This window comes from Metopolophium dirhodum, chromosome 1, assembly GCF_019925205.1.
Source record: "Metopolophium dirhodum isolate CAU chromosome 1, ASM1992520v1, whole genome shotgun sequence".
Classification (NCBI taxonomy): domain Eukaryota; kingdom Metazoa; phylum Arthropoda; class Insecta; order Hemiptera; family Aphididae; genus Metopolophium; species Metopolophium dirhodum.
The window spans coordinates 54,443,664-54,454,598 of record NC_083560.1 but is presented as its reverse complement, the minus strand read 5'-3'; the positions used below and the strand labels follow the sequence as shown (position 1 = coordinate 54,454,598).

The window sequence follows — 10,935 nt, the reverse complement described above, 5'->3', positions numbered from 1 at the left end:
TTGTTGTTTATTTTGTCACACAAACGCCGTACTGAACGATGAACACAAACAACAAGTAGCGAACTAGCGACAACAAGTGACTACGAGTCTACGCCCCGGATATTCCGTGATAAGGATAACGCGACGTGTGAGCACTAGACACGATCCACGAACAAACGACGCACGGTGTTAACCTAAAAACTGATGGAATTGTTTGTATCGATCAAATTGTTCACGGCAGTGCGGCGCGCACGTGATTCACTTACCGCGTCTACTGCGTTCAGATCTTCATTCTTCAGACGTCGTGGTCGTTGTACCACTCTCCCGCTCATCCATCAACTTTTGTTTACCGACTACCGTTCTCCGATATAAATTGCAATTCAAATACCATTTTTGAAAATGGACACCGCCCGTAAGTACAAATAATATTTTTTTCGGTCAATTTGTCGATATCGAACGCGTATCGAATAATCGACCCGTCGAAATTGTCGGTGCACAACTAGGTGATTCCCGCACTGCGTATTATTTTCTTAACCAACGTTTAATGCACCGAATACTTCACCGGTGTTCTTAATATTAATATTTATTATTGTAACAATATAATATGTTATTATTAAAGTTAAAAATGTGAGTTGGTTGCATAGGGGCGCAAATTGGGTTTTACGTTTTAAACGGGCTGCAGTATTTTTAAAGTTAATCCACCCCGGCCTATGCCTCCACACCACATGTTTAAATTAATAATATTATATTCTAATAAACGATACATATTTTCAACATTTAATTTATTAAACAATTAATACAAATAAAGTAGTTCAGAGTCAGTAATTATAACAATACTAATATTAATTACTGTTTTGTATCAAACCGGCAACTAGATGGATAACGTTATATTATAATAATATTTAAATTATTGATGAGCGGAGTGTACAAAATGTTGGTCCATTAATCCGCTCATATTTACTTGAAATATTATTTATAATTCATAAACTATTCACCCTAAATTCGATTTTTATGTACCTATCGAAATGATTAAAAACATATTCTGCTTTGGAATATGAAATTAAAACTGTATACTGCATATAAAAAAAGTAAAAATCTTAAAAAACATAATTTTTTTAAAATTAATTTATTTTGTAACGACTTGAAATCATGTAAAAAAGTCAATATTTTGCGAAATAATGAGTGTTATATTATAAAGCTATTATTTATATGTTTAGAATCCAAGCGATAATATTTTGTATTTTTGATACAACCGTACGTCCGTAAAAATGGGCCGTAATAATTAATATGAATAATTATTAATTACTATGAATTTAATCCATTAAAAATCCTTAAAATTTTAAAAAAGTCATTTTTAAATGCCCTGTACCCATAATTTGGAATCAAAATTATTAAATATAAAAAATGAAATATTTTAAACTAAAGATATTAATTGAGTACAGTACATGTAAAATATTTAAAGGACAACAATCATGTAAATTAAAATAACTAATAAAATATGTGTCTAAACTTTTAATTGAAGGAAAGTAAGTAGGTATCCGCGTGGTGTGTGCCAGTGTACTTCGTCACCAATGTATGTGTAAAATTTGAATTAAATTATAAAATATTACATTCGAAAAACGGTTCTGATTAACAAGGCTGTCGGCCTAATGTTACAAAGTATATTATTTTACGTTTTTTTTATATATTTATGTTGCTACTAAAGTATTAATTTTATTAGTAGTAATGTGGTTCGTTGTATTAATTTATGCCGAAAACATTGCATTTAAAATTTTCATCGTGTGTACCTATGTAAAAATATATAATTGGTAATATATGCACCTAAAAGTTTCCAGGGCGCGTAAAAAGTTGGAAAATGATTGGTTTGAAATCGTATTATAGTTTAAAAAATACCACATCGGAAACTCATTGTTGGAACTGTAGTTTTATTGAATTATATTTCATTGATATTGTATCGTAATCCGTTTGAAATATGTCGTAAACGAGTTCGATAAAAAAAAAGTATTTTTCTGGAAAATTATTTTGTCGGAAACATATATATTATGCTGATGGCACTGTTGTTTGTGTATCAGTACCTATAGAATCCTATTTTTTCAGATACTTATTTTTATGAAAAATATTTCGTTGGAAATGTATATTATTGGATTACGGTATACAGTTCCAAATAATTACATTGTTTCCAACAAAAAACTTTACTAAACCTATGTATTATTCAGATTTGTTTAAATATGTTTCAATTAAATACGCTTTGAGAAAAAATATTTATTGGATTTTTTCATTCCAACCAATTATTTTACAATGAATGTCCGTAATTTTGACGAATTTTGCAATCAATTTTGAACAAACGCAAACTAAGGTTGCTTCCCGATTATGTAGGAGTTACCCTCCCAATGGACAGGTTATAAATGTTTAATTGGTTCCTAAAAGGTACGTTTTCCCTTAAAATATTGTCGATAAAACAAAGTTCCTCATAAGTTGTTAATAAAAATTATAAAAAAAAAAACTAAAAACGGGATCTGCTGAACGTAAGACGGAGATAACAAAATATGTCTTTGTAGTGCCCTCAAATTCCCTAAACCTTTTTATTTACGATAAAGATGGGAGGCACCTAGTATGTGCTAGTTTATAGTGTTAATAAAAAAATATAGTGGCTGTTTTTTTGATAATTTTTAATTGGTATATTAACTATATATCAGGATTCAGGAGCCTTATATTACATTTTCACGCTTTTTTACCCAACAAACACAATTTTATTAATATTAATAGAAAAAAAACTAAAACAAGTGAAATTTGATACTGCCTGTAAACAGCCCAAAATAAGTCGAAAGATTTTCAAATATAGGAGTTGATAAAATAAACATACCTATTATAGTGTAAATTTTAAGTATCTACAGTTATTCGTTTTTGAATTACACCAAAATAAGAAAATCGTTATAATATGAGAAATCGAGTAAAATATCCAATGTCGTAAAAATATTAACTTCAAACTCTCATCAAAATTTAATTTTACTTTCTTGTAGACATTATTTTTTTCTGATAAAGGTAGACAAACTTATAAAGCCGCGTACACACTTGTAACATCCTTTGATGCAGCCAAATTTACCAACAACTGGTGGAACGGTGTTGCGGCGTAACAGAAAATGTTACAAGTGTGTACGCGATTTAAGGAATCTTGTATTGAATTTTTAAATCTATGATTTAATGAATTTCTAATTAAAATAAATTTGCACATTTTCGTGATTTGCGATCTACCATTGTAACAATATATTAGAAGCATTAAATTAAATTTAGAAGTATTAAATTTTACTGACATTTAAAAATAAATTGGCAACTTAAAATTTCCGTAAACGGCACAAAAAATATTTTGAAAATTTTGTTGTATAAAGAAAATGCTAATATTGAGTAATGTAAACATTCAGTGAAAATTTTATTTATCTACAGTCATTTGTTTTAGAGTTACACTAAAAACCAAAATCGTTTTTGTCAAAAATCGATTTTACGTAAAAAATCCTGATTTCCTAAATTATTTTTTCGTTTTTTCCGGGCGCTTTTGAAAACTACTGGGAATTTTTTACTTTTGACCTCCATAATGTACCAACTAGATTCACTTTCCTATCACGAAAGATGCTGTTGAAGAAAATCAAAGTATTTTTATTGTCCTAAAAGGTGATGACACAAAATAAAAAACACACATCATTGTAAAACTAATACACCCATCGCTCCGCCCAGAATGTAAAAATTCAAATGTCTATAAAAAGCTCAAAAAAAAAAAAAAAAATGTTTTGAAAATATCAAGTACCTGCGGATATTCGCTTTTGTGAAACACCTAACTTATTTTTTGTGCATTTATACATAATAAGTGGTCAAAATGTTTTGATTTTTAACTTAGTATAGTATAGAGTTATGTTTCTGATAGAAAATTGGATTTAGTTGGTACTTTTGAAAAGTCTAAATAGTAAATTCCTAGTAATTTTCAAAAGTATTTGGATTAACATAAATACAATTAAGGTAAAACTGGAGTTTTTACGCAAAACTATTTATGGACTGAATCGATTTTGTTTTTTTTTAGTGTACCTAACCAAAAAAACGAATAACTAAATATTTAAAAAATTTACTTTAACATTTTCTATACATGACAAAATTGTTTAAAATATTTCGACTCTTTTTAAGCCATTTTTAGACAATTGACATTTTAGAATTTTTTTCTGTAAAGTTTCTGCAAGGTTTCGCTTATTTTCTTATAATATAAGTTAAGTATATAATTGCTGATAGATATATAGTAACAATTTTTTTATAAGCATTTGAATTTTAAATTTTGACAACATTCATGAAAATTCGCATACTATTTTGTAGTTGTAAAATGCTCAATTTTAGAGCGGTACCATGGAATGTATTGATTTTACAACAATATATTATAATGTGTTTTTTTTTATTTACGTCTATCATCACGGTTTGGGGCAGTAAAACTGCTCTGATTTTCTTCAACGATATCGTGTTCGATGGGAAAGTGAATCTAGTTGGTACATTATGGAGGTCAAAAGTAAAAAAATTCCCAGTAGTTTTCAAAAGCGCCCGGAAAAACGAAAAAATAATTTAGGAAATCAGGATTTTTTACGTAAAATCGATTTTTGACAAAAACGATTTTGGTTTTTAGTGTAACTCTAAAACAAATGACTGTAGATAAATAAAATTTTCACTGAATGTTTACATTACTCAATATTAGCATTTTCTTTATACAACAAAATTTTCAAAATATTTTTTGTGCCGTTTACGGAAATTTTAAGTTGCCAATTTATTTTTAAATGTCAGTAAAATTTAATACTTCTAAATTTAATTTAATGCTTCTAATATATTGTTACAATGGTAGATCGCAAATCACGAAAATGTGCAAATTTATTTTAATTAGAATTCATTAAATCATAGATTTAAAAATTCAATACAAGATTCCTTAAATCGCGTACACACTTGTAACATTCCTTTGTATGCAGCCAAATTTACCAACAAGCTTATTCATAATTTTGTCTACCTTTCAAAAAAAAAAATTTCTACAAGCAAATCAAATTAAATTTTTATGAGCGTTTGAAGTTCATAATTTTACAATATTGGATATTCACTCGATTTCTCATGTAGCGATTTTGTTATTTTATTGTTATTAAAAAAAAAAATAACTGTAGATACATGAAAATTTCACTGAATGTATATATTTTCATTTTTTATACACCATAAAATGTTGAAAATATTTTGACTCTTTTTGAGCTATTCACGGACATTGTCGGTTTTAAAATTTTTTTAGTTTTTTTTTTTTCTATAAATATAAATTTAATGTTATTTGTTGGGTAAAAAAGCCTGAAAATTTAATGCAAGGCTCCTGATATATTGTTACAATAGCAGTTGAAAAATATTAAAAATACATAGGTACAATTTTTTGTTTTAAGCATTTAAAGTTCGATTTTGTAGTTAAAAATTTATAAAATTTTCATATTTTATAGCCAAGGATTGAAAATTTAAAACAAGGTTTATGTATAAATTACTTAATTCACAATAATATCATCAAATATACTTGGTAATATCATAGGCTGACTGACCATTTCCGCTTAGAATAGTTTTTCTTATACAATGATATTATATTATTGAATTCAAATTTAAAACACATTTTCTCATAAGTAGTTCTTGATATAAAAAAAAAATCTAAAAAATATATTTATACTTAAAACATTTAAAGTATATTATTATATTTCATACACACAATGGCATTTTAAAATGCAATGTTTTTGTCAACAATTAAATCAACCAATTATTAACAAATATTAAAATAAACTACTTAAGTAGCAATATAAATATATAAAATAATATACTTAGTAACATAGGCTGACAGGCCTTGTTTAATCAGAACCGTTTTTAGTATGCAATGTTATATCGTTGAATTAAAATTGCACATATACATTACAGTGACCTACAACTGTAGAGCAGAGTGGTACCCACTTGTGGTGTTTCTTTCCTTGGTTATTTTCTAAAATATTAAGAATCAAACCATATTTATTTTTTTTACGGCTTGGATAAGTGCATTCAATCTGCAAAAAAAGATGGAATTTGTTCTATTAAAAACTATGAGCTAGTAACATTTTCTTTAAGGTATCCCAATAATTGAAAAGACTTATTTGTCATACCACTTCTAGTTATTTGAAAGGTCATTCACAAATTTACTACTCTAATGATAATTTTTTTAAGTATATATTAATTGTTTTACTCGTGCGATGGATATTGACCTTGTTTTTTGTTTTATCATTATATAAATGATTTCTTATACCTACCTATCTAATATATTATATTAATAAAACTTGTTATATTTATTTTCCAGTTGCTTTACCAGTTCTTAAGAAGAAGAAAAATAGAAAATCTAAAGGATTAAATGATGAAAAATCCTTGGGAGAACTTCAGGCTGAAATCCCCTTCTTTATAAAACCTTCTGAAAAAGCTGCTACTATTGATTCTTCAAAATGGCCTTTGCTTTTGAAGGTAAACATTAGCACTAATTTTGTAATATTTAATGAATATTAAAATGTTGTACAAAATGCAATGTCATTTTAAGAATGGTAATCAATGTGGTATTGTCAACTATATTTCTTTTATGTAGTAAATCCTCGGCTAAATTATTTGGAACTTCTATTTTATCAACTTTTTGCTCGTTGTTTTTTATGTGAAGCCAGTATTATTTAAATGTTATAATCTCAATTTTAAATAGTAAATATTTTTAGCTAAAATGTATCTGTATTATACCTGTATAAAGGTCTAACCTTTTTGATACATGATATTTTACATTTTTTTGAGATGGTGAAGGGGGTTAGTAACATAAGTAACTTTTGATTTTATTTAGTAGACTTGCTATAGGTTTAGAGATAGGAAAGTTTTGGTTTTATACAATAAACCGTTCACAAATATTATTTGAGCAATCACGTTTTAATAATATAACTTTTTTTATAGCATTTTGATAATATGAATGTCCGCACAAATCATTATACACCGTTGCCATTTGGATCAAATCCCTTGCAAAGAGAAATTAGAGAATACGTTAAAGCTGGTTATATTAATTTGGATAAACCATCCAATCCAAGTTCTCATGAGGTAGTTGCTTGGATTAAGCGAATGTTAAAAGTTGAGAAAACTGGTCATTCTGGAACATTAGATCCAAAAACTTCAGGTATTTAATCAATTTTTTTATTTAAAAACCTTTTAGTTTTCTCTGTATTTACTTAATATTTTAATTGATTAAATAAATAATTACATTGTGTAATGTCACAATTGTTATTATCATGACAAAGTATCATGGTATTATGACATTTATATGATACACAGCACCATTTTGATACAAGTGTTTCACCATTAGTTGTAGCATCATTATCATAAATTTATAAATAATATACTTTTTAGTGACCAATTCTAAAAAGTGTACAATTCATCAAATACATATTATCATACCATCTTACTTTATCATGGTCTTTATTAAACTAAATAAAACACATTTCACAATATTTTGATTATCATATTATTATATTTAATTCACTATTTAACATTGTTTCTATCATTTCATTGTCTTTTTGTTATTTGCTTGACCTATTATATAATTTATTGAATTTTTTTTTACATATTTATTATATAAAATATTTTATACATCAACATTATACTTGTGTTAGATAAGATAAGTTTGATGGATTAAGTTCATGCCTTGAATGGATAAAATATATTATAGCATTTTAATAGAATGCTCTAAATAATAACATACTTTAAATATGCAGGTCTCGGAATAATAATTATATTTGTAAGATTTTTTTGTTATTTAAAATTTGTAATGTTTCATAAGTACAAAAGAAATAATTCATAACATTTAACAAAAGTTTAACATATTTTAAACAATACTTTTAGTTTTTTAATTCTATTTATCTGAACACAATCTTAATACTTAGTTATCTATTTTGTATTCTAATTATAACTACTAATAATTTAAGGACAATTATTTTTTAATGTATAGGTGTATTGGTTGTGTGCATCGAAAGAGCAACACGGCTTGTTAAATCACAACAATCTAGTGGAAAAGAATATATTTCTGTTTTTAAACTTCATAATCCAGTAGAAAGCGTTCTTCAGGTCGGTGCTATTATTATATATTTATTGCTAAAAAATGAGAAAATTATATTATTGTTAATAATTTAGATTAAAAAAACTCTGGAATCTTTGCGCGGAGCTCTTTTCCAACGCCCCCCTTTAATTGCAGCTGTAAAACGTCAATTGCGTATTCGTACTATATATGAAAATAAACTATTGGATTATGACGAGGAAGCCAATATTGGAGTATTTTGGATCAAGTGTGAAGCTGGTACTTATGTAAGAACACTGTGTGTTCATATGGGTCTAATGTTGGGAACTGGAGGTCAAATGATAGAACTTAGAAGAAACCGTTCTGGTAATTGTTAAATTTAATTATCAAACATTTTTCTTTCACTGAGTTCAATTTTATTTGTTTGTTGTATTTCTTAAGGTATTACAAGTGAAGAAGAAGGCCTTGCAACATTACATGATGTTTTGGATGCGCAGTGGATGTATGAGAACAATAAAGATGAATCTTATTTAAGAAGAGTAGTTAGACCACTTGAAGGAATACTAACAAATTACAAACGTGTATTTGTTAAAGATAGTGCCGTAAGTATAAAAATAAATCACAAAAATTCAATAATGTTTTCATAATTTAATTTAAACTCGTTATAGATAAATGCAATTTGTTATGGAGCTAAAATTATGTTGCCTGGATTATTACGGTATGATGATGGTATTGAACTAAATATGGAAATCGTCATTGTTTCTTCTAAAGGAGAAGCTGTGGCTTTAGGTAATTGAGTCGTTTCATTAAATATTATTTAAGTTGGTTATCATAAAAAATTAAAGTGTAAATAAATTATAACATAATTCTTTTAAATACCTGTACTTGTACTTAAAATGAATATTAAATATTAAAAACATAATATCTTAATGACTTATGTTTAACAGTTCATTTTATATTGCAAATTTTTTTTATTTAGTCTTATAAATACTAAGTTTAAAAATATTTATTTATTATCTTTTGTTGCTACTAAATAGGTGTTGCATTGATGACAACAGCTACAATTTCAAGCTGCGATCATGGTATTATTGCCAAAATCAAAAGAGTATTAATGGATCGAGACACCTATCCTCGTAAATGGGGACTGGGACCAATGGTACAATATTTATATTATTGGTATTATAATGATCAGACAAATTATTTGATTCATTGATGTTTGAGTGTTGTGTGAAGCAATATGCTGTACACAAACAGGAAAACACAGTTAATCATCTTCTATCCTACTTATATATAACTTGATACGTTTAGGGTTTCTTAAATCACAGTTATCTTAATTTTGAAGCCTATACATTTCTTAAAAGCACAATAATAATGTTATGAAGTATTATTATCTGCCACTTGTATTTAATGTTTTAACTTTTATGGATTTTGTTTAAGTTGTCTTATGTCAAATTTTGTAAAACAAATATTTTTGGTAGGATTTTTGTAAGAAAATTCTTTACTTCTCAACTTTAAATAGTATTACTTAAATTAATCACTTTCTAGAGACAATTTGGTTTGTCACTCAAATATTATTATGTGGTATCTCTTTCAATAACACTCATATTATATAAGAACTTACAACTATTGCCAATCAACTGAAAAATAATCATAATATATTTAAGATGTATAAATAGATATTTTTTATTATGTAATCCTTGCAAAAAAAAGAATGTTTTTAATATAATATGTACACTATTTTATAAACAATAATTATTCATTAGTAAATTTTTTTGTCTTTTTTAGGCTAGTACTAAAAAGACCATGATTAAAGATGGCTTATTAGATAAATATGGTAAACCAAATGAGAATACCCCGGACAATTGGAAACAAACATTTTACAAGGAGCCGTAAGTTATAATATAATCATGTTGGTTTATTTGTACGCTTATTAAATGCATTGTATTTTTTGTGTTATAGAATTGAAAAAATGAAAACTGAAGATGAAAGTGAAGAAAGTAGAAAAGTAATTAAAATTAATATACATTAATTTATGGTTGAACATGGTACAATTATTTGTTATAGTTTTAGTCAAAATAATACTATTGATGAAAGTAGATTGCTGATAAGTATATCTGTTTTTCATGTGAAATATTTGTTTTACATTACCTCACACTACTGGCTTCTATACATATTTATTATAATATAATAATATCATTATATCTAGCTAACTTATTGTATTCTTGATTTGTTCAGAGAAAACGACAGAGTACATCACCGGATAATGAGTCTCAAATAACGGAAGCGACAAAAGTAAAAAAGAAATCGAAGAAAGAAAAGAAAATTAAGAAAGAAAAATTGGATGTGGAAGAAGAAAATTGAACGGATAGGATTGGACAACTGAAGATGGAAGAAGGAATAAGAAAACAAAGTTTTGATAACCATAATTTGTTGTTCTTAAAAAAAAATAAATATTTTTTTAATATGAAATGTTGAGTTATAATCGAGTTCTGTTGACAAAGAAATGTATAATGTATTTATACATAAAACAATATTGTTATTACATTTGAACTGATAACTTATTTTTATGCAATTATACTGAACATATTTTTCTAAATTTTCTATTTAATTTAAATTTAAATGTTGGTAAGCATAAATAAACATCATCAATACAGACAAATTTAATAAAAACTGAACACAATATTTATGAATAGAGCAGTCGTGTTTCTTTTAAAGTCATTAGTATAATACAGTGGTTCTCAACCAATGTGTCGCGTATTACCGTGATGTGTTGCCAAAAAAAAAAAATGTTTTAATTTATATTGTACCTATGTGGCTACGTGTTCAAAGTATTAATATAATATGAAATTATTATAATAGCGTTA

General features: G+C 26.5%; 1 protein-coding gene across 1 annotated transcript; it reads left to right on the top strand.

The window, feature by feature from the left end:
• The first annotated feature begins 211 nt into the window (after positions 1-211).
• LOC132936373 (H/ACA ribonucleoprotein complex subunit DKC1-like) lies at positions 212-10,667 on the top strand. Its single transcript, XM_061003093.1, has 11 exons — positions 212-391; positions 6,338-6,495; positions 6,961-7,177; positions 8,006-8,121; positions 8,188-8,437; positions 8,513-8,673; positions 8,740-8,860; positions 9,109-9,227; positions 9,857-9,960; positions 10,031-10,076; positions 10,307-10,667. Exons 1-11 carry the CDS (start codon positions 379-381, stop codon positions 10,430-10,432), a joined length of 1,431 nt encoding a protein of 476 aa, XP_060859076.1. The 5' UTR covers positions 212-378; the 3' UTR covers positions 10,433-10,667.
• The last annotated feature ends 268 nt before the right edge of the window (positions 10,668-10,935 follow it).